The 25013-nt window shown below is 32.6% G+C and overlaps 1 protein-coding gene across 3 annotated transcripts in view; it reads left to right on the top strand.

Annotated features, from left to right (window-relative positions):
- Positions 1-25013, top strand: part of LOC123005605 (LIM/homeobox protein Lhx9-like) — an 89750-nt gene that overhangs the window by 52322 nt on the left and 12415 nt on the right. For all 3 annotated transcript variants that reach the window (XM_044399435.1, XM_044399446.1, XM_044399428.1), the window contains exon 3: positions 19747-20159. In XM_044399435.1, coding sequence (XP_044255370.1) covers positions 19747-20159 — 413 coding nt within the window. The remainder of the gene's footprint in view (positions 1-19746; positions 20160-25013) is intronic.

Genomic DNA, 25013 nt, shown 5'->3' with positions numbered 1-25013 from the left:
ACGTAAAAAAAAATTGAGACAAAATCACTTATTTTTGGTAAAGATAATGTGACATTTGGACAAGAAGGAAGGAAAATACATATGTCAAATCTTTATTTTTTGAACAATCCACTGCGATTTTAAAATGTTGTTCATAAAATATTTGCAAACAATGCCATAGCTCAGTTTTTGAGTTCTTTAAAAGAAAAAAATTGTATTTTTTTTTTCGTTTAAACGTTGTGTGATATATGTATTACTCATTAAAAAACGGTCACTTATTTTTGTTTAAGTATGGAGATATCGACGTTTGCAGTCTTAAAAAATGCCAGAAGAGACTTTTTCCTAAAAAGGTAACAAAAAAATTAGATTTATGCCCGCTTCTCGACAATAGAGCTAGTTTCCTCCCAAAGGGGGGCGATTTGTTTTCCCATCATACGTGCTCGGAAGTGTGTTGGGCGCCATTGCTGGGGTAGCGGCCATAAATTCAGCAAAACGGCAACTATATACAAGGAAAGCTCGCCGGCTGATTATGCAGATTGAGCTCATAGCGCATACAATGGGGCATTGTCTCTGGGGGTCGCTCCGGGAGCGGGAGGAGACTGGACACAGGACAGCTGAATGTATGGCGAGATGCCGATTGATTCTTTTATTTGCCGGAGAATGGGAAAATGGCCGGAGTACAGTCGAGAGTAAAGTCTTTTGAGATCAGGTGTTCTGCAAAGATCCACTTTCGGACCATTTCTTTACACATAAATGCCATTAATGATTGCTTAATATTAAATCGTTTTGTTTTTTGTTTCAGGTACGTTCCAAGTCGATTAAGAGGCCGTTGCCAGATTACACAACATTCTGTAAGAGGTTTTTTGCTTTTTATGGCCGCGTTTTGAATGAAATGAGGAGCGTTTTGTTAATTTTGTTTTTCGCTCCTGACATTTATTTCATTATCACGTCTAATGTTCCGGAAAAAATAAACCGGAGGAATGTTAAAAGTAGCCGAAAAAATGGAATTAACGAGATCGCATAAACCACATTCATGGAGATTAAAAAATCCTACAGTTCCATCGTTAAACCGGAACGAATGGAATTCACTTTATTACTTTAATTACATCTAATGCTTGTTGGTAAACGACGTTCCGCTACTTAAACAGAACCGAATTTTGACATACACAAGAGATTCAAGCTAAATTGTCAAGTATTATTAATTAATGCATTGTAATTAATTTAAACAACAAATAAATAGAAAAAATGAAACTATCAACTTAAAGTTATGTGTGTGTTGAAAATAAAAAACACAACTTTGCCACGAGGTTTCCTTTGCAGATTTAACAGTTTTGAAAATCAGTGACGATGTTTATCAAAGGAGTTATTTTGTACTTAGAAACTTTTGAAAATGGATTTTGGGACGTTAAATTATTTCATGACAATATGAAGTCAAAACTTTATACTGAAATAGTCACTGTCCACATTTTCTTTCCAGAGTGTAGAAAATCGATTTTGCACTTGCGAAAACGTTTGTTTAGTCTATTTATAACCCCACCGGTGTTAAGCCTCCCGAGTCGCGTATACCTCTTGGAAAAAATCCTCGACAAGGTGTTCGAAACGAACGTTCTCGCGCCCAATCGGGTATGAATCAAAGTCGCGATTAGGAAAAAATGGCCAATTTATGACCCAGTCGGTATCGGTTCTCAAAAATTGAATAAAAATCCCATCTAGATACCGCGATTGGTCCTGATGATAGTAGCAGCGATGATGACGAAACCCAGGTGAAACTCCTCGCGGTAATTTATTCCGTGATTTCGATCGAAATGGTTCAAAAACAAACGTTGAACATTTGTCCGTCTCGCTGATTTACGATAAGCGTTTGCCAGAAGCTGGTCGCTCTCGAGAATATCATCGAGAAGAAACCCACGTAAATTAGGACGGTTGTAAAGTAGCGTGGTACTTTATTTCTGGGTGCGACGAATGACTCCATTCATCACGTCGCACGTCAAAATGTTAGAGGTTAGGACAGTTCAGCCTACGAGGTGATGCGTGCTGCCTTGGGAAAAATAGCTTGGAAGATATACAGAGTGAACACAAGAAACATAACATATCTCAGCAAAAGAAATATCAATACTTTAAAAAAAAATCGATACTACGATTTTCAAAAAATATTTCTCACGGAAAATTTTTTAAATTTTTGTTGCAAATCAAACCAAAATCTTACTAGTACCATTAGAAGCATCAAAGTTTACTTTTTTTATTCAAAGTAATTTATACAATTTTTGAATTTGTTTTTTTTTGATATTAGAAGTCGAATTTGTCACTGCTGTCTAATGTAACTTTTAGTTAAGTTGAGAAGTTGAAATTTTTGATTTTTTTTTAATTTATGAGCCCGTTTACAGAACAATTAATTGCAGTTAAATTTTAATTCGTGAATAGTCTAATTTTAAATTAAAATATTAATTTGCTTTTTGTAATTCACTCTAAGTGTTGGGCTCTGAAGAGTTACAACTCTATAAACACTTAAACTATAATTGTTACTACTTTGAACTTTTGTAATTGTGATTTTATTTTTTTTATTTTCTGCTTAGATTTTAATAGTAAAGATTTTCGAATTTCAAGTCAAAAGACAAAATTTTTCTATTGAAATTTTTAAGTTTTTTTTTAATTAAAAATCGGTCTTCTGTGTTGAAAAGTTGTTCGAACATTTCTCAACAATACAGTGTTCTATTTTTCAAAAAAAAAAAAAAAAATTAACGAGGTTAGAAAAACAACATTTATGATGATTTTTAACTGATATTTGTTTTAAATTATTATTTGGGCGGTTTTTAAAAGTTTTTCAATTAAAAAAATTAACTAAAATGTAGCAGTAGTAATTTGAGGAAAGTATTTTTTCCTCCCCCAGATGGAAGTTAGTAACTACCTAGGGAGGAAAAGACATTTTTCTCCAGTGTAATTCATATAATTTTTCCTACGATCTAGCAAGAAAAACTTTAAAAATAACAAATTTTTTTGATATTCGAGTTTCGTCATTAAATCTAGCAGCATTTTTTGTGTTTCTATGGGGGAGATTAAAGTTTTTCCTTCCTGTGAGGTAATTGGCCACTTTACTTTTGGAAATTAGGGTAGAAAAACTTAGTTTTTGTTAGGGCCGTAGGAAAAGTTTATTTAGTGTTTTATTATTTTTGACTTTTGAACACGAATTTGCCATTAGGTACTGTTGAATGTTATTCTTTGTTTGAAACTTTACAAATGTGGTCCTAATTTAAAACACAAAGTTTAGAACTTTGAAGGTTGAAAATGAAAAAAAAAATTTGAATAAAAAAAAATTCTAATTTTTTTATTTGCTGGAATCCTAAACCTTAATATTAAAGCTTTGAACTGAAATCTTGAGCTTGCAAAATAGAATTTGAGTTGCAGTTCTAAATTTTAATCAGAATTTTGTAATGAAAAGTCAGACTGAATGTTGAAATCAAAAACTTTAAGCAAAAATGTGACTTTGGAAAATTAAATTTTGAGTTCCTGAGATCTACCTAAAATTAGAGTTCTAAATTTTAGGCTTTTATGGAAAATCGAAGTTGACTATTTTTTAAGTTATTGTAAGATATTAGGTATAATTATATGAAATTTTTCTGATGGGATATTAAGAAAAGTTTTTTTTTATTTGAGGTCGACAGATTAAATTTTGAGAATATAATATTATTTATATTATACTTGTTACTCAATTATTTTTGTGTAAATTTGAAAAAAATCTCATAACAATAGTAAGATTCAACTTTTGTTGCATTCTAGATTATCCAAAAACGGAAGTTTCCAAAACCATCTATGGCCTTGTGTCCCACTTAACTCTATTCTTGTTGGTTTTTCCTGTACCCAATTACGTCCCAACTGTTATTATTTTGCGTATTATTCATTTGTTTACTCTATCCTTTAAATATGTAATTACTTAGTCAGTAGTTAAGACGTTATTGGCTCCACAAACCCCGTAATAAAACGACAGAAAAACAGAATAACAAGCCTAACCTTGTTGGTTGGTTATTTGTTGGTCTTAATGATAGTAAAAAAATTAATGATTGCCTATTAATGATTATTTCATTTCATTAAATACACTTGTCGTTTGTTGAAGCAATAATTAAAGTAATTCAAAATCAAACCATATAATTATTGTTGTTGCGCCTACTTTTTCAAACTAATGTTAACTATTAAAGCGTAACCAGAAAATTATTATTATTAGAAGCGTCTGGTGAAATATCGATTGGTTAGGGGAGACGGTCGAGAGAGGGCACCTGACACTATACTCGCGACTCTGATTACACAGCAGCAAACAGAAGCATAATTCAGTTGTAATGTTACATGTTGTAACTTCTTTAATTGGTCCTTCTTTCTCGAACGACAAGTTTAATTATCATAGTAGGCGAAGTTTGGCAAGCGTGTCGCCATCTATCACTCGATAGCATTGATATCTCCAATTTTTATGTGATTTGGATGCAAATGAAGAGTCGTTGTATTAATTGCGTTGAGATAAAACCTCAATTTGTTCCGCTTTTTGCCATTAATTGGCCATCGATCGCGGCCAATAAGGAAATGTGGAGAGACATTCCGGGCCCTTTTCGGCCATTGGTCAGTCTAGTTTTTGCTCCTTTGTTCTTGTTATTTAGTAACAATGGCACGACTTGTTTTTCGGGTGGAAGGAAAATATGTTAATCTCGAAAATCCGAGTGACACACGAGACAACAATGCTGGAGAGTAGCGTATAAAAATTCTTGTGGTGTCGTTAGTCAAGTGGCGGATTCAGAGCGTCCCGTTTCACCCACGTGATGCCATGTAGGGTGTCCGGTGAGGCAGTAAAGATACGGAGATAGCGTGTAAGCTGATACGGAACAAATTGTAGGTGCAGTGCGAGCACTGCTGCCAACGTATAACTTCGCTATCTTGATGATGATGGCAGGACCAATGCTGGGTCGGAAGGCAAAGGACCAACATGGGACTTGAAGGAGTGGCTGTGAAGTCGCGCTCCAGCACGACGATGGACGATTTTGCGGGCTTTCGGTGGCAGTAACATGCCCAGTATAATTCATGATTTCTAAAAGCAGAAACTGCGTGTTGGATTTTTCAGAATTCGAAATTCGAACTTGCGAAGTAAAACTGAGTTAGAAGTCAAAATTTTATCAAAAAGGATTTGATGGAAAAAAACTTATACCTAAGTATTAAAAGCTAAAAAAGCTCAAACATCAAAGCATACGATACATTTTTATTTTTGCTGTTCTATCTAAAGAGGGCTATAATACTAAAGGTAGTTATTTTTGTGAAGATTTAAAAAAAATAGTATAACAAAAGTAAGATCCAAACCAAAACATGCTAAAACCGCGTATTTTGCAAACTTTCATAGTAGCATTTAGGTTTTAAGGATACATGCAGAGACTCATTTAGAGAAGAAAAAATTTTAACGTTGCCCTGTTTGTTCATATATCTGTGTTATGTCCATGAAGATTTAAATGAATTTCAGTCTAATTCTATCTACCATGAATATAATACTAGAAATAAAGACTCACTCATAGTTCCTCACCATCGCCTGAAAAGAACCCAACAAGGTATCGATTTTTGGGGATCCAAATTGTGTAATAAATTAAATGAAGAAATCAAAAACTTAAATATAATTCAGTTTTAAAAAAAAGACAATATTGATCAACAAAAGTTTCTATTCTGTGGAAGAATATATGGACTGTGACTTAAATTAAATATTGAAATTCATATTGTTATAGTGTGTTTTTCTTGTCTTGTTTTTGACCCTATTCTGTAATTTTGATTACGAATAAAGAGATTTATCTATCTATCAAAAAAAAATACGAAAATTTTTGCATCAAACTTTAAATAGATAAAAATGGAAAACTACTTCTCTGATGATTTTGAACTGATTTTTGAACGTTTTATAAAATTTTGACTATTTTTGTAAATTGCATAATTATAAAAAATCAGCAGCTGAAATGTGGTAAAATTGTATCAGTTTTTTTATTTTTGCATTTAGAACTCGAATTTGTGTTTGGAATTTTAAAATACTGAATGTGTTTAAAATGCAAAATTCTGAACTTTAAAGCTGAAGTTTTATACTTTATAAAGATTAACTTTGACTGTTACTAATTAGTAATTAGAATCAAAATTCTAAATTTTTTAATCGCTGAAGTTTGACTTAAAACTCCAGCTTTTTAAACTAGAATCTAATTTAAAACATTGAATTTTCAACATGGAAAAAGTAGAATTTGACAGTCAGAAGTCCGAGTTCTAATTCTTATTCAGGATTTTATAATACAAAGTCGAACTTCGAGGTGTATAAACAAGAATTTTTGATTAAATGCTAGAAATGTACTAATTGTAAGTGGATTTAAAAAAAAGTTTAAACGTGAGAAGTTTAAATTTTTAATTTGAAAATGAAAGTAATAACTGATAATACGATTAAGTAATAAGTACCGTAAAATAGAGTTACTTTGACATAGCTTGAGGGGTTTTGTTAATGTAACCTTTTTATTTGTTGCAATATTTTGTTGAAAAAATTAGCATCCGAACAATTGATCCTTCTGCTTTAAGAAACAAACTTAAAATTTAGCCTCTAGGTCATAGTTTTTCCAAAAAAAAATAGAAAATTTGGTGTAAAAAAAACCGACTTCGGGGCTATTTTGACAGTCCCTTTAATTACATTTAAAATCAAAGTTATGCTAGCCTGAGGACAGGCACGTAACTACAGGGTAGGCCATGACCTACCAAAAATTGTGCTGGCCCACCCTTTGGCCCACTTGCTTCAAAACAAAAAAATTTAGAATTTTCCAAAAAACAATTTTTTTTTATGGTTTATACAACTTTAAATTTTTTTTTTAACTAATATAACTGACGACAATATTGAAACAGTAAAATCGAAATAAAAAAAATTAAGAAGAAAGACTGCTTTCGGTTTCTACTTAACCCACCATATTTCAGACCAGATATTTAAAAAATAATACAGACTATTACAGACATTAAAAGTAAAACACTTTTAATTACTATTTTCTAAAAAATATTTATAAAACAACTGGTACATCTATTCGAAATTTTACTGAAAATACTTGTCGAATTTGCACAATCTGCTACAATCTATTAAGAAGCTTAAAAAAGCTTTGTTGTTACTAAATTAACCGTTCTGTAAACTGGCATTAAATCTAAGAGAAATTTTGTAACTTGGATAAATTTATACCAACTTGGATTTTGTGCTAGTGATAAAAATCTATTCAAGTTAATTTTGTTTTCGTTTTATTTATCTAATTGAGATTGAAAATTTGAAACAGGACTTAAAAATCTAAACATTTAAATAATTGATGTCCTAACAAAATTTTTCTAAGACTGTAAAACAACTTTGTTCTAGCCGTATTTAATTTCTTTGAAGTTTGAACTTTGGCAACATTTCAAACTAAAGCTGTCACAACTCAAAAAGTTTGTTTTTTAATAGTTTTATTTTGGCCTACAATTTATTATAATTTGTTTGAGAAAAGAAACCCGATTTGCTAAATTATTAGGTTTTTGTGCAATAATAACAATATTGTTAAATCAAAAAATTCTTTTCGTTGTGTTCATACAAATTACAATTTGCCTTTTTTTCTGTATCTTTGTTCATTAGCAAATACTAATAAAATGTTTGGTATTCTAAGAATTTTGAGAAACTTTAGACCTTCTCCCCTGATCCTCCAAGTTGACAACTTCATTCATTATTTGCAAATCTGGAGTTATGTGTGTTTGTCTAATTTATGGCGTTAGTGCCACCGGCTGTTTGTGGTCATTCTGCTGTATTTCATTTTATGACTTCATAACCGGTGTAGTTGCGGATTCCTGCAGACAACGGCGATTCATTATAGCCTCATCGCTCATCCACTTGGTGAATGTAGCAGAACTTCTCCTTGAGTTAGCATGAAAAAAGCGAGCAAAAACCAAAACTAGATCAATAACGATTAGACGGATTCCATACGTTGGCAAGTTAGTCGCTGAACTTGCATGAATATTCATCGTTTTCACAGAGTGTAAACACGGCAAGGTTCTCATAGCCACGGAAAATGGGAATGGAACCCACGGGCTTACATAACACGAACACTTTTAATGACCAATTAGCATAATCCTCATTTTTCACAATAAAAATATAGTAAAGTGCAGCGTGCGCGTCCACATTCTTCCAAACTGACCGATCCGAATGTAAATTCGCTGATAAATCCGAATATTTGTTTATAAACTCTCTTATTTATTGGTGCTATAAAAGAGACTAAGAGGAACCGCCTGGGATTGAGTCGTTCGCCCGACCAACTCGAGAAAATATTCATAAAACGGGACGATTTCTTTAATGGTTGTTTATGAGTAATAACAAGAGCAAAAGCTCGACCAACTTTCAACAAATAGACCAAGATGGGCTGAGGCGCGGCTGCACCTGGAACTGGGGCGTTTTTTCGCTTTTCGTGTCGAATGATAGTTATTGAAGAGTCAGTGTTGCCACCTGCAATCGGCAATTTTCGTATCAACGTCTTGTAATGTGTGTTGTTAAAGTTGTACACGTTGTTCATGTCTTGATCGAGCAGATGTGGACTGATGGTTTTGATCGTGCGAAATTAATATCGATCGCTGGAAACGGAAGTTGTTAACTTTGTTTAATCAGACCTGAAACTGGCAACGCACTTTTTCATCTTATTGCAGTATTTTCTACTTTTCTCTTTTTCTTTGCAAATGGATGCAAAAACTAGGCTTGAATTTATTTAGGCAAGAATCCGCTGCTCTTTGTTTCTGTCAAACTAATTACAATTCTCTCCTCACAACGTGTTTACAAAATGTTCACACCACTAATTTTAAAAAGTATCTCAGTAGCTATTATAATAATGTGTAATAAATCAGTCGAATTTTAATTACTGTTGAATTTATTATTTATTTTGAGTCCATTTTATTCAATTTTATTTCATGTAGTTAGAATTACTGGAAAAAATTCTTAACGCAAAATACGTACCTAATTTTTGAAATTCAGATGTTATTTTTTACAATTTAAAAGATCAATCAGTTTGGCCATAAGTTTATTGTTTAGAATTAAATAAATATTTAAGGAATTTCAAATTAAACAATTTTACATTCTTTTTCAGCAAATTAATTGATCTTGATGACATTTGATACAACTCGGAAATTAACTAAAAAATAAAAAAAATATATTTTTTTGATTTTACTAAAAGGATCAAAAATTTTGGAAAATAATTGTAATAGTTTGAGAAAGGCCACTATAAAAGCAATAGTATATTACATCACGAGCAGGGAAAGTGATAAATAACGCACAAGCGGGAAAGTTGAGCGCGAGGCGTTAGCCGAGTGCAGGCAATACCGCGAGTTTTACACTATTTTTCCTACGACCACATATAATTATTTCTTACGAACATATTTTTTTTTCATAACGATTTATTTTTTATAATGGATACAAAAATACGTTAAATAACGATTTATTTTTTATAATGGATACAAAAAAAATACGTTAAGTGAAAAAATACAAAACACTTGAGTGTGAATTGTGCGTTAGATTTCTAAAACACAGTGCGAAAACAAATCGCACAGGTTTTTGACCTCGAACGATATTGCCAATTTTCGCGCATATGGTTGTAGGAAAAAGATATTAAAATAGTATATTATGTTATAAGGAGTAACAGTGATTGTTTATGTAGCGAAGCTGCAAACGTTTAATAATTCAACTGAGTCACAAACATAACTTTTACTTCAAATTACATATACTATTTTATCCGCAAACGTATTTATATATAATTAGGAAGTAAATAAACAAAATAATCAGGACGCTTTGCAATGAAATTATAACAAAGGTTACGTGTCATTATTGGAATTTGTGTTGAGATTATTAATTTAACTAGTGGATGACTAGTGCAGTTAGTAGTGCAAAAAGTCGAATGCTGATGATCTACAGTGTACCTCTCTAGGAATTGGTGAAGCAGCAAAAGAGACATCGGTAAATGTCATGGTAAAAGTAAAAACTCTTATAATTTATTATTTTTGGAATAAAGTTTGCGACTAATATGTATGTATTATGAGGAAAGTAAAATAAAAGAGAATACAGTATAATTTTTTTATTATTGTATTTAAAAACTTAATTTTAGAATAATCAGAAAAACTGAGAGCCTCTTTCTCGTTCCATCTTCGACTTTAATTGCTCAATCTAATCCCAATTAAAAATTTTTGCCCAACTTCTTCCGGAAGCTCCTACCGGAGCGTAACTCCTGCCAAAATAGCAAAAATCTCTTCCAAATCGTCTTCTCGGAAACCCAATCGGTTCAAATCTCATTACGGAACAGATGGACTCCGCTACCACCGATTTTCTAATAACTTTAATAATAGCACCATCACGGTTAGTCCATTGTTAACGTTTTAAACTAGGTGCGAATTAATAATTGTTCTTAGTTATTAAGGTGTTACGGTACCGTGGAAACGTCCAGCTCGGATGCAAACTGACGTTATCTCGTTAATCTAATCCATATTAAGCAGGACACACTATCTAAATCATCTGTTGGAATAATTGCCCAGTAGCCGAGAGAACTCGGTCGAAAATCTCCGTCACATGTGTCAGCAAATTTACGTGCGAGAATCCAGAGTGCCGTGGGCAGGTAATTAGTAGCGTTAACAGATGGAGTCGCATCTACTGCAGGCTTGCCAACGTTTAAAAATTCTCTAAGCAAACGGCCATGAATTTAAATAGAGAAGTGAACAGGTGCAACGGGTATATGCATGGCCCACTTTTCACACACGGTGACTACGGACAATCAGGGTGGCTGGGATTTGTTTTGACATGGTAATGGTGGGATTGATTTGAGGGGTCCAACGGAGGGTGAACCAACATGAGAAATATTTTGATTTTTTTTAGAAAATTTTGATACCACCCACGGTTTCGTCTCAAAACCCTGAAAATGAGAGAAGTGTTTTCAGCAGCTGCTGTAAAAACGCTGACAAGTGTCCTGGGGAGCCATTAGAGGCACCGAAAGACGCATTGTAGATGATTAGCACGGCGTTGACAGAATTGTGGGCGCGAGCAAACAAACCCCATGCTCGTAAACGTAACACGAGGAAGTTAATCATTAAAGGTAAGAAAGAACAGTCGTCGTCGCCGACGCGACGCTATTTTCAGACGTCGCTTCTGACAGCGTCCAAGCTGCATATTTCGAGAAAAGTGCCGCTTCCTGTGCACTAATTACACGCTACGACTAGCCAACGTAAACAAAAAATGTCGATCAAGTGTTGCCAACCGTGAGAAAACGTAACGTATCAATGACGAAGTGCAAGGAGCTAATGAGGAAAAGGGGAATAAGCCGATTTCACTGGAATAGGTTTGACGGATTTTTGGTAAATAGGGCAACTAATGAAAAAATCACCGTTAAACTGAGATTTTTTCTCATTTTTCATTATCTTGATAATATTCAAAGTGGTGGATTATATGAGGAAATAAAACATTTTTTGCAATAATTGCACATCTTGTATAGTATTTTTATTATTAAGGTACTATTTTGGACAGTGCTGATTTTACAAAAAAAATTGTTTTTTTTTTAATAAGCGTTTTTATCGTAAAATCGATTTTTTAAAATTATTTTAAGATGCAACACGTAAATACATTTGTCTTGAAAAACAATTTTTTTAGTAAATAATACCAGTACCAAATAACGTTTTTTGTATAGGCTTTCGAAATAGCTGTTTTAGGAATTCATTTGAATCCCTAGAATTAGCCTTTTTCGTACTGAGTATAATAATCCTTAAAAAATTATTTTAGGTACTCAGTACTAGAAAGTTCTTCAAACGTCTCAAAAGTGAACTCTTTTACTACTAAAAGTCACAAGTAAAATTTTACCTTTCAGGCATGTAATAAAAGTTTTTTTTTTACTATAACATTATTGACATTTACCAATGCTGTTTCTTTCTTGTCTCTTTCGCTGCAATTTATGCAGTGGTACATTGCAGATAATAAGCATTCGACATTTTGCACTGGACTAGTCATTCACTAGTTAAATTAATAAATTATCTTAAAATCCCTTTTAAAAAATATTTTTTTTTAATAAAACCACCAAATACCAAATAACGTTTATTGTATACGCTTCCGAAAGTATCTGTTTTAGGGACTCACTTGAATCCCTAGAATGAATCTTCTCTGAACTGAATAATACAGTATGTAAAATAGTTATTTTAGGTAGGCACTCAGTACCTAGTCAATATACAGTTTTTCCGGTACTTGTAACAATAATAACTATTCTTGCACTTTTGAAGATTCAGAAAAATGCATAGAACATTTGTGGTATGAGTTTGAGAAAAATTGATTTTTTTGGGTTTTTGAGTATGCCACTCCAGCATTTATTTTCCGATTCTTATTTATTAAAAAAGTCAACTATTTTTGTTTTAATCAAAACAATTACACTAAGATTTTTATCAATGCAAACGTTCTGCAAACGTCTTAAAAGTGACTACTTTTACTACTAAAAGTCACAAATTAAAGTTTTACCTTTCAGGCAAGTAATAAAAGTTTTTTTTACTAAAACATTATTGAATTTACCAATGCTGTTTTTTTATTGTCTCTTTCGCTGCAATGTCTGGAGTGGTACATTGTAGATAATCAGCATTTGTCATTTTGCACTGCACTAGTCATTTATAGTTAAATTAATAAATTATCGTAAAATCGCTTTTTTTTGTTTTTTTTTAGATGCAACACGTAAATACTTCAATTTTTCTTAAAAAAATATTTTTTTAAAATAAAACCACCAATACCAAATAACGTTTATTGTATATGCTTCCGAAAGTAACTGTTTTAGGGACTTACTTGAGTCCCTAGAATGAATCTTCTTTGAACTGAATAATATAGTACGTAAAATAGTTATTTTGGGTACTCAGTACCCAAAATACAGTTTTTCCGGTACTTGTAACAAAAATAACTATTCTTGCACTTCTAAAAATTCAGAAAAATGCATAGAACATTGGTGGTATCAATTTGAATCAAATTGAATTTTTTGAGTTTTGAGTCACTCCAGCATTTATTTTCCAATTCTTAGTTATTAAAAAAGTTAACTATTTTTGTTTTAATCAAAACAATTACACTAAGATTTATCTGCAAACGTCTTAAAAGTGACTACTTTTACTACTAAATGTTACAAGTAAAAGTTTTACTTTTCAGGCGTGGAATAAAAATTCTCTTTTTACCATAATATTATTGACATTTACCAATGCTATTTCTTTCTTGTCTCTTTGGATGCAATTTCTCGAGAGGTACATTGTAGATCATCAGCATTCGACATTTAGCACTACTTACTGCACTAGTCATTCACTACTTAAATTAATAAACACTTAGCTTCGCTACATAAACTATCACTTTTACTCCTAATAACATAAAGTATTATTTTTTTATTTTATTAGAAATTTAAGTGCGTTTTTGTATAGGAAAAAACTTGAGTAAATGAGCAAATTTTTTCGCATTCTGCGACAGAAATGGAAATTTATGACCATGAAGTGCACTTTTAAGTTGCGTGTTTTTTCGAAAATTGCAAACTCTTGATCGTAATAACATACGTAGAAACAGTTGTAATTTATGTTTACTTAAATATGCAAATACCGGTATCAATTTTATAAATAATGTATGCATTTGCGTCGCAGAGACAAATCAGTTCAAACCCTTGCGGTGACCATTTAGAATTCTTGAATTATGGTAGTTTCTGGTCGAGAATCTCGTCGAGGTCTTGATTAAGGCACTTCATATCTCCGAGTTAAGTACCTGCGAGCTCCGCAATGGTAATAACGCTGCGGTATGATGTACGAGGGTCGTTATAAAAAATCGCCTAGCATTTACATGTGTTGCGGACTTATTTACAGAGCCGGACCGTTACGGTGCGTCGTTTATCCTCCGCCACGGACAGGAAATCTAATTTCGATTGACACCAACCTACAGATATGCAGTTAACTGTTAAACTTATGCGTGTTATGTAAATTTGTTGCAAGCTCGCCTTCGAGTACGTCAATGGGAATTCGCACTAAATTACCGACAAAATTACAGCAACCACTGCGGAATGTTATTATATATTTATAAAATCGAGCGAGTTTACCTCTACTACATGTAAATTGCAAGTACGTGTACCGAGAGAACAAAAAGATTTATTGATTTAATAGAGAAATATTGTTTATGACGGCGGGTTCTCGGCTATTAATACGCAAATCGCAAGGGGAAATTATTGAAGGTACGGTGTTTGTGTTGCAAGGTTACAAGCCCTGACGTGAAGAAATATATTTTAATAACAATAAATGACCTTTTTCGTGGCTTACTTGATGCAGAAATATCTTTTGTTAACAACAATTCGAATTTTCGTTATTCAACCTTCAGCTTTCAGTCGGCTGATTTAATTATTTCATTTGCTACGGAATAAAAAAAGATGAAAAGCACTAATCACTTTCCATTATCATCCAGTGAGCAGCTATCTTACTCAACAATATTAATTTCTAACGATTTTGTCTAATTGCTTTTAAATGCTTTGCTGTTCTAGATAATTAGTCTGCTATGACTGTAATAAATTCATTTTAATTATTAATTTGCACCACCCACGCTGCTGGGCAACAAAAATCAAAACCGGCCTTATTCTACTCAAAGTTTTTACTTACTTTTCTTTATTTTTAATTTAATTGCGTTGGCAGCCTATGAGTACTTACACTGCAAGATGTTACCTACTTACACACAATAACTTGTTTGCTTTTAAATTTTATTTGACAAGAAACTTAATAAATACAATCTTTTTTATTTGATCTTAAATTTTAATTTTAAGCTAGGTTTTATTTTTGCTGACATAATCTACCTCTTAGTGTAGCTAGTAGAAAATTGTTTCATGCTTTCAGTTCTCAAAAAAAACACATAAATAATAACTATTTAAAACAGAAAATCGCGCATTTTTGTGACACTGTATCATCAGGCGATGCCTTAGACAACAGGAAAAATGTAAAAAAAAATATCTATTCGAAGTTATGAGAGTTTAAATTTTGCACTTTGACTCTATTTATTTCGGTTGGAAAAATAATTTTTCAAGTTTTTTTGCTACAGGCTATTAGAAGAGCAAACAAGGAAGCTTAGGACACAGTAACTCTGTTTAGTGTTGTGGCTTTTAATGACAAAAATTTTCGTACTTTTACATTATAAGAAAACATATACAAGATCATCAGTATCTTTAAATAGACATAAAAAAATGTCAAATGTCAGATAGAATTTTTTGAACATATTTTTAGTACTCTAGGAGACTACCCAATTACTGAAATGCGGACTTTCCGGACTAAAACATTTTGTTCTAGCTTTTGAATGGTAATTTTATGAAGTTTTGTCACTTTTTTTAATAAATATTCTATTTTCTTAATAACTACAGCGTGCATCAGCAAGAACCGATCTTAAAAAAAAGTGTATAGGTGTTTTTTTCTGTTTGCAAGTAAAATTAATTTTTAAAAATTTGTTTTGATTATTATTTTTTTATTGAAAAAGCTTTAAGAGAAACTAGAATATCTCAGACACTGGATTCTGTGTTAAGTAGATTTTTATTTTGTAGAAAAAATAAAATGAAAAAAGCAACGTTAATAAGGTGTAAGGATAAGAAAAACAACATGAGAAAATACAAAAAAAAAATAGTTCATGCTGGTGCAAGTCTTCCTACCAGTTCCCCGTCGCTGCTATATAGTTTCCGTTGGTCGTAATTCATTTTTTTGTGTTGATTTAATGCAGGTCTACCTCTAGCAACTAATTATTCACGTTAATGAAAAAGCTCGAGTTAGTCAAGTCGGCGGCGCCTGTGCTTACCGACCATGCAGCACTAAACTCCACGGATGTGTCTTGTCTTCCTGTCCTTTCACTGCACGCAACTCCTCACTCAAGCCAAATTTATGCAATGCCCTATTTTACTTTACATTTACCGATGGTAACCACAACATAAAGTAAAACAAACGAGAAAACATTTTTTGCTTTAGTCACTAGTGAATAAATGAATCTAAACCCTCAAATTTAACAAAATACAATAGAAACAATTTTTTAATGTATATATTTTGTGTCCATCCGGAGTATGGAGGTTGTACTGTAGTCAAAAGTCTTACTAGAAAAAATAATGTATACCACTTATGACAAAGGGCTTTTGAGTTGATGAATAAATAAATCTCCGGGGGGCGCTTTTGCCAACACGCCGTCACTGGTGTCACCGTTGCATATAAAATTCTGATTTCGACCCAATCGCCCGTGAATGTTGTTAATACTCTTCTGCGGTTCACACGAAAGGGGAAATACAGAAACAAATAGAAAAACATTCGTACAAACACGCGCACAATGGGGCATAAAAAAGCGTATTGTTGTTTGTGCGTTAGCCGCAGGGGGGCTGCCGGCCCCCCGTCGACTCTTACGTACGCACAAAGAAGGCACAAAAGCCGCCGCACTGGACGTCGAAGCCCTAAGCAGATTCGGATACAGATGTAGCGGAATGGCTTTTGTGGCCGGGTTGGGCGTTGAAATCTCTCGTTTCAGGAAGCCGATCTTTTCAGGGATTGTGTCAATGTTTAGTTTATTATAATCTCGGTTTCGGGAAAGGGACAGCTCGGGCCTGAGGAGAATGAAAATTGCAATAAAAAACAACAAAGAAGGAAACGAAGAAAAACTAGTCTTTTATTCATCGTTATTTATTATGCATTTGTTTGTTTGTTTTGTATTTAAATTTATTAATAATAAAAATTTTGACTGACAAAATTCAGATTGAAAATGAAAGAAACATAAAAAACTAATCTTAATAAATTATTAATCACCTGACACTTGTATAAAAGTATAAGAAAATGAATAGAAAAGCAAATAATAATCATCAAGACTTTTCTGGATATTTTATTACTCAACAATCAAGTGGCATTGAAACATAAAACCTGCTAATAATCTTCGGACATAATAATTCTTTTGTTGGTGGCTTAGACCATAATAAGTTGTTCAAACAAATGGGGATTTGTGTCAGGTAAGACAATACAAATCATCCTTGCTCATATGTGAGAAAAAATTAATATTGTAAACCCGGTTTAACATTTGAATAATTGACTTTTACACTTTTTTTTGATATAGAATTGGGTAAAATAGTGAAACTGAAACAGCCACAGAACATTCTTAATTTAAAAGTCATAAAAAAGTCAAGATAATTTTTGGAAATTAGAAAATTTAAGAAGATTCATTGCTTTATTTTAATTATTTACTTGCTTATTACTTCTATTTTTTGTCTTTTTTTGGATTTAAGAATAATAAAAATAAGACGATTTTTGTAAATTACAGAAATAAACCTGAAAAATAGTGAAATTAAAACAGCTACTGAAGTTGCCAGAACGCGGTCATAAAGCTCCACTTTCAGAATTTAATCTCCCAGAATGTAAATTTCGTAATTTTTCCTTGTATATCCATCGAGTGTTAGTTGCGTGCGTGATATCTCAACGGTTCACGTCGTCGCAATTAAAATTTTGAATAAGTCCGCGTCTGATGACATAAATTACTAATAAATTCCGTCTCTGATTGCCTAATTAAAGTCTCTCTGTTTTTAATGTCCCCACAAACGTAAAAATAGTTCCATTCGAAATTAGGCGAACAAATTGTGCAATAATCCCCTCGTGCATGCGTGATTTTTATTTATTTTTCTATAGGCCGGTTTATTTTTTCGTTGCACTGTCGGAGATAAATACATAAAGGAACGGTTTGATTTGTACGGGGAATAATAGCCGGCCCCCTGTTGACTCAAACACGGGTATAATATGTAACATATGCCCGAGTGAGCCCATTCAACTGATCGGCTCGCAGTTTATACGGTTATAACGTTAAAGAGGCCGCAAATAGCCGCATCCATCAACCACTTTGGCTTAAACCCAATAATCCGCATCGGCGGCCGACACGATGGACCGTGAAAAGTGAAAACACCTGAAAAATGTTTCATTACGGAGACAAACTGAAATATGAAAATAATTGATACACAACAGGGGGCAGAGAGGTCCACTATATTTGTTACAGTTTGATTTGCGTTTTTGTAAACAGCTGGCAATGTAGTTTGCCAAATGTGTTGGGTCGAGTTAGATTAACAGCAAATTTATCTTTCTTGAAACTCTGTAAAACAAGCAATTTCGAGTTATGTCAAACAACAAATTTTTCACTTTAGTGGCTTAAATGATTACCGAATTATTTAAGGCTGTCAGGGAGACCTGAGTCTACTTTTTTGGTTCAACAATAATGAAAAAACACAGCACAAGTAATCATGGAAGATATTAAACACGGGGAAACAATTAATCTAAAAATTAGAAAGGAACATTTGAAAAAAATTACTTGAACTTACCTAACTTTTTAAGAAAAATAAATTTTACAAAGTTTAGATAAAAATATGTAGAAAATAAAAAGAAATGATAAGCGATTTTATACATTTGAAATATTTAATAGTTATTTATTATACAAAACGATAAAATTGAATTTTATTTTTGAAAGCAATTTGAGCAAATATTCTCGAAAAGATAATGAAAATTGTATCGTCATGTACAATATAAAATTTTATTCAATCCTCACTAATTTTGTAGTCAATTTGGTCGATATTTATAAATGTCAAAGTAAAATTCAACAATGAAATCTAATGTCAGAGATCGTTAACAACTAACAGCCGTAGATATACACAATGGATGTATTTTTCTATCATCTAGACGATAAAATTTCATTTTAACATGAAGAAAAGAATAGATAAAATTCAATTTTAACATAGAGGATTGAATAAATGTCATTTAAGCTCAGGAATTTTGTATAAAAAAGAAACTAGAACTGAAAAAAAAATCATCAGATATGTAGAAGTGGAATAAGTACCTACATACATACATCTAATGGAGAATACTCGGTTTTTTAGTTTTTTTATTTCTGTTGTTATTTTTAACTTTTTGTTTTGTTTTTTTTTGTTTTTACGTGATATAAAGCTGCAACACCTCTTTTGTATTATTGGAGATTTTAAGATTAATTTCTATTCTATATGATTTGGCGGTTGAGAAGAAATCAGTGAACGATGATTTATTATAGCTCTAGACCAAAAAAATCTTAAATACCATAGGTTATTAAAAATCAAAAAGTGTAGTATAATTTATATTAAAAATGTGAATACGTTTCTGTTGATAAGATCATAATGGTAATAAATAACGTCCATCTCTCGCAAATTTTGTAATAAAAATTTCCAGCAGCGCTGCTGCCAAGTCCCAGTTCACAAAACCCGTAACTTTTTGGAAACGTGAGTTACGGGATGCCACTGCGCAAGATTTATGACAAGATGAATGAGTATGTGAAGAAGATAAGCGCGCACTGTAATTTTAACAATTCAAATTCGTCAAGATATCCGATAAGACAAGAAAATTCAAAAAAATGCCCAACAATAAGTAAAAACAAATTAAGCATCCGTCTCCTCGTAAACGTATAATTTGGGCTTCTATATCATGAAAAGTCCGACGTTTGTCATGGTTTTGGCCACTTCCGATAAAATCTAACACCTAATTTAGGAAACATAAAATTGCAAGACCGAGCACATGAATGAATGAATGTACTATTGTTCCACTCCGGAATATCTAATTAAGGCGAAATTTATGATAGTGCTCGACGGGGCCGTAGCGGCGCTGTGAACCGCTTCATTTATTTTATATCGTCATAATTCAAACCGCACGCACCTTTATTCACCGGAAACAGGCTTATTGTGTCATCTCACCCTTAATTATCGTTTTTTTCAGGCTGTTTGGGATGAAGAGATGCGCGCGGTGTCAAGCCACCATCATCTCGTCGGAATTAGTAATGAGGGCTCGCGATCTCGTCTTTCACGTGCACTGCTTCTCCTGCGCCGTCTGCAACTCCCCTTTGACGAAAGGGGACCATTTCGGGATGAGAGATGGGGCGGTTTTGTGTAGGCTACATTTCGAAATGCCGGTGACGGAACCGCTGCCTCCGGGAATGTTCCCGCCCGGAATGCACCATTATCCGCCACCGTTTCCCAGTCCGGAGTTTCACCACCAGATACCTCCACCGACGCCTGTCGAGTCTATCGGTAAAGTTCCTTTCTTCAATGGGGCGCCTACGACGCCCAGGCAAAAGGGCCGGCCTAGGAAGAGGAAGCCCAAGGACTTGGAGGGGATGACTGCAAACCTAGGTGAGCAACAGTGCTTAAATGCATTAAGAAATTCATTAATTAATTACTAAACGGTTAAATTTTGTCTTAAATTAGATTTAAGTCTACTATTTTGAGATTTTTTGATCCAAAAATTATTTTTTACCACTACAGCTCTAAATAGTCAGGCCAGGTCAGGTCAAAATAGTTTTTTACATATTTAGTTTTAATATAGTACACAACTATTTCAGTACTTTAAAATACATTTTTAAAACAATTTGATATAATATGTGATATACAGTGTTTTATAACTATTGGACACACTGAAATTTAATTTTTATATGTAACTTCTATATTATTATTTACAAAATATCTAAATTTTTTATCTGTAATAAATGATTAAATTTTTGTTACATGTGAAGTATTATGATGAAATGTAGTATTTTACCTTAAATTTTCTTTCTTGGTTTTGTAGAGCTTGATGTAGACCTAAGATATGCATTGTCAGAAAGAAAAAGATTTCGGTAAAAAAAACGAAGAAATTGTTTTATTTTTTTTTCAAACTTTAGATTAGCCAGACTCTGCAAAATTAAAGTTAAATCGATAAATTTGAAAGTGGAAAATTGTTTCATTCGAAATTTTTTTGAAACGTATGGCAAGTGAGATCATGTTGTATCTTAATGAGTTATACAGGGTGTTCTGTTTATACCCCACATTAAAAATATTGGGAGTTGGAATAAAAATATATTTATTTGAAAATTGGTACATACCCATAATCCATTAAGTTCTAAATTTATCCGTTTTTGAAATATTTGGAGTTTTTCAAAAAATTTTGGATCTGCACCTTACACTTTAAAAATCGGTAACTTTGCCATTTTTTAAGATTTTGAATTCGTTTTTTTTTGGCGTTTGAAAGAAAAAGCTTAGATCCTTTTTTTGGTATTTTCAAATTTTGAAAAAAAAAATAATATCTCAAAATTTTAAGGTTACTTTTGTAGTAATTCAAATAATCATAACTCAATTTTTTCAAATAAAATACCCCAATTTTTATTTTACTAAATAGAAGAGAATTTAATTGTGCATTAAGCTGTTTTAACATTCCCATTTAATAATATTTAATTCCATTTAATAATTTTCAAGTTATGGACTTTTTGTTAAGACTACAGAAAATTTATTGCTAGCCACACCCGTTTTCACATAGTTTGATATGGAAATGAGAAATGTCAAAATTTTGTCTAAACAAGCGTCAACAGTAAATTATTCTTTGACAAATAGTGCCAAAATATGAAGAAATAAATATGATTATTTGAACTCCCAATACTTTTAATGTGGGGTTTAGACGGAACCACCTGTATTAAATCTGAAAATTTTTGAAACGTTAAGTCAAGTCAAGTCTGGTCAAGCTAATCTATTATCTATCATTCAATTGTATCAAATCTTTGTTTTTTAACCACAGTATTACAAAATTTAATGGTTTAGAAACAATAACTTGTTCTTTAATCAAATTATTATTTTTATGTTTATTTACTTTCAATTAAACAAAAATAATTGTTTTTTTATCACGTCACAGTTTTTTGTTCGAACGATAGTTTTCCTGCTTTCTGCAGGAAATTAAAATTTATTTAAAATTTAAACTGTTGCTGAATTATTGCAAAACCATTACGAGACTATAGCATTTGGACTTCTTTTCTAAAAACTTAGACAGCATGAGTGATACAAAAAGGGGGCTTTTTCATCAAGATCTAAAGAGTTTCAGAAGAACGACACAAAGATTTTTGGGGTGAAAATATATTAGAAGATACTGTTGGACAGTTATAAAAGAAACTGATCCACAAAAGTATAAAGAAACAAAGTAAAATAACTCATTTTTGTATTTTTGTTAATTGCATATTTCTTAAGTCTGACGTGGTGGACTTTTTTCAATATTTTTTTTTGAACTCAAAATCTATAAGAAATTATAACTTTTAGCTAAGGTATAAAAATTGTATTAACTATAGTGTTATTATTTAAAAATTTTGCCACTTTGAACCTAAACAAGGTGTAGTTCTCAAAGATTCTTCCCGAGATATAAAACTGGTCTATTTTTATCATCCCAACAATTTTCAGTCGCTCATCACGCTATTTCCAGACAATATCCCGTTGTTATCTGTGCAATTTTAATTTTACAGTTATAAAAAAGCTATTTGAGTTCAGTAACGTGCAGTTCCGCCGCCACCTCGCCACAAGATAAATTTCCTTTATGCTACGTCCATAACTTATTCAACAGCAATTTTCCACTCGGTTCTTAATCCGCTTAATCTAATTAATTGAATAATGCTCGATGGAATTAAACGAAATAAAGAAATAAATGTTGATAGTGGCCATATAAAGTCCGGATTTGTCGTGCATGGCCTTACTGCACTCCATACAAGTCCATAAATAATTCATATTATGTTTTATTAATATCATCAAATTGTATCCTTCGCTTAGACTTTCATGTCTATCTTAGATCGGATGCATTCATTGCCTATGCTGATTGGTGGAAAAAAATATGAAAAAAATCGCAACAAGGGCGGCAGCGACCAGATATCGAACATAAAGCTTTATCTCGACTTGTTTATTCCTACAGGAAACTTGGTCGTATCACACGGAATAATATCCGTAATTTTTATGACTATATTAAACCGTCGAGGATTATCACAGGTTCTCACGTAGCGCGTCCAATTAACGTTTTTCGCGCAGATTTACTCGTCAGATAGCAGCGATTTTCTCAAAATTCTAAATCCACTTTCTTGGTTCATCGAGCTTTCACGAAATCATTATTGAGTGTTATGGCGTCGTAAAGGACGTTAATTACTTCTGTAGTTAATAAAAGTCGAGGTTCAGCTTGTTGAAACATTAATTAACGGCTGGTTAATTATTATTATTGTTTATTGAACGGCGGCGGGCCGGATCTCAGTCCAATTGAAATGCTATGGGAATTACGAAATTGCTCCGAGATCGAGGTGTGAAATATCAGCGGGGAAAAAACGCTCACTAATCTTTCAAACAACACCTCGAGTGTCTGAAATAACCATAAAACACGACAAAGCCGGCCATTTACATATAAATTCCCAGGTTTTTGCTTTTTATTTTTCTACCACTTTCGTAAAAAAAATCAAATTTATTGCACTGTCTAGGAGCCTTGTTCCTTGTTCGACCTACATTTTACAAATAATTAAGTATCTACTATGTGCAAAAAACATTATCATAAAAAACGCAAAATTTTCAGTTTTTGTCAATTTATTTAGAATAGTTTTTTTATTTTAGAAAAAATATAGACGTTCTATTTTTAAGTTTTTTGAGTTTTGCATCACGTGTAAAGGCCGCTTACGCCCAAGTGGCGTCAGTTGTGCCTCTATAGGTGTCCCAAATATGGGTGTTTATAGTCGGTAGCTCCTCTCTTGACACCCACCTCGTCCCATTCTCGTTCCGATAATGTGTTTTCAGCATATATTGTCCGAATATTGATGGAGTCGTCCTTTGGCAGTAAACTCATTTTATCTCCGAGCGTGAATAAATCCGATAAGATCGGCTGGTTGAAAAAATAAACTTGTAAATTTATCTCTGAACGCTGGTCCCGATCAGATCATTTACAAGCCGAAAAGCCTTCTATAAAAATTTGAAACATTTCAATTCCTAACATTTCTCGATTCTCGACACACTTTTATCTCCTCGCACATAAAAATGAACAGTTTTAGTGCTCTTCCCACAACCGCCATTAAACGTGTTATAAAAGCCAGAACAAATGTCCCACCTAGGGCTATTATTTATCGGTTTCGAAGCCGGGCCTGGACCAAGGGCCCTGTCGGGAACTAATTAAGCAGCGACGCAGTGACATAAACACGGATTAGCTGTTTGAACAAGCTTTGATCGGATTGACGGCAAATTAATTGTGCCACATGACAGTCGAGTGGCTTGTTCCTGAAACCCACTGCAAATCCGCTTTCGTTTGCTCTAAGCCGACTGGCGCTTCGACCTACCCAATAGGATTACAGCCCCATGCGAGATGGACTCAAAAAACAACCAGCTTTGTTTTTAGCGTTATTATTGAGGGATTTACATACAGGGAGAGCCGGAAATGCCACATCCACGCAAACTGCTCTCTTACAAAAATTAAAAGTCACAAAAATAAAGAAACATTTTTTTTTTAAACCACAATTGGGCTTAACACAGGAAGGTAGTAATGTAAATACTTTTAGTTGGTTAGTCTGTATCGGATATAAGAGAAATTCAAAATTTTTCAATATGTATTTTGAAAATTATTTTTTATCATGATTGCTATATTTTGACGTAGCTGAGGCTGTTTTTCAATTTTTTCAATTATGTTTAGGGCATTTGTACATTTGTTATTTTTGTGTCAGTTATTTGGTAGTGTTTTATAAAATATGACATTTATTTTATATACAGAGAAAAATGCCATGTAAGTTAAGATACCAGGAACAAAAGAAAAAAAAAATTAAATTACGGGGGTTTAAATTTTGCACATGACCCTATTTATTTCTGTTGGAAAATAATTTTACATGTTTTTTTTGCAACAGACTATTAGTATAGAGGAAACAAAGAAACTGTATCCTGAATTGTAACTATATCAAGTTAACATTTTATCCTTAAAAAGTTAATTAAAAAAAATTAAAGCTTGCTACGAAAGAAAAATATTTTATGTAAGTATATTGCCAAATTTTGAAAAAAATCTGTCGATAAGTAACCTTAAAAAGTAGAAGACAATTTTATATGGCCCAGCGTTTAATTTTAACGTTATTGTGGCAAAGTTTTTGTACCTTTCCTGAATAATTATGAAAAATATACCAGGTGAATAAAAAGTCTGAAACCAAACGTTTTTTGCTTAAACTATTTATTTTTTGGAAAAACTAATTG

The sequence above is a fragment of the Tribolium madens genome, unplaced genomic scaffold, assembly GCF_015345945.1.
Source record: "Tribolium madens isolate multiple individuals breed KSU strain unplaced genomic scaffold, Tmad_KSU_1.1 Scaffold_11;HRSCAF=98;Tcas5.2_LG3b, whole genome shotgun sequence".
Classification (NCBI taxonomy): domain Eukaryota; kingdom Metazoa; phylum Arthropoda; class Insecta; order Coleoptera; family Tenebrionidae; genus Tribolium; species Tribolium madens.
Note: the sequence above shows the minus strand (reverse complement) of the source record. Positions and strands in the feature narration are given on the sequence as shown.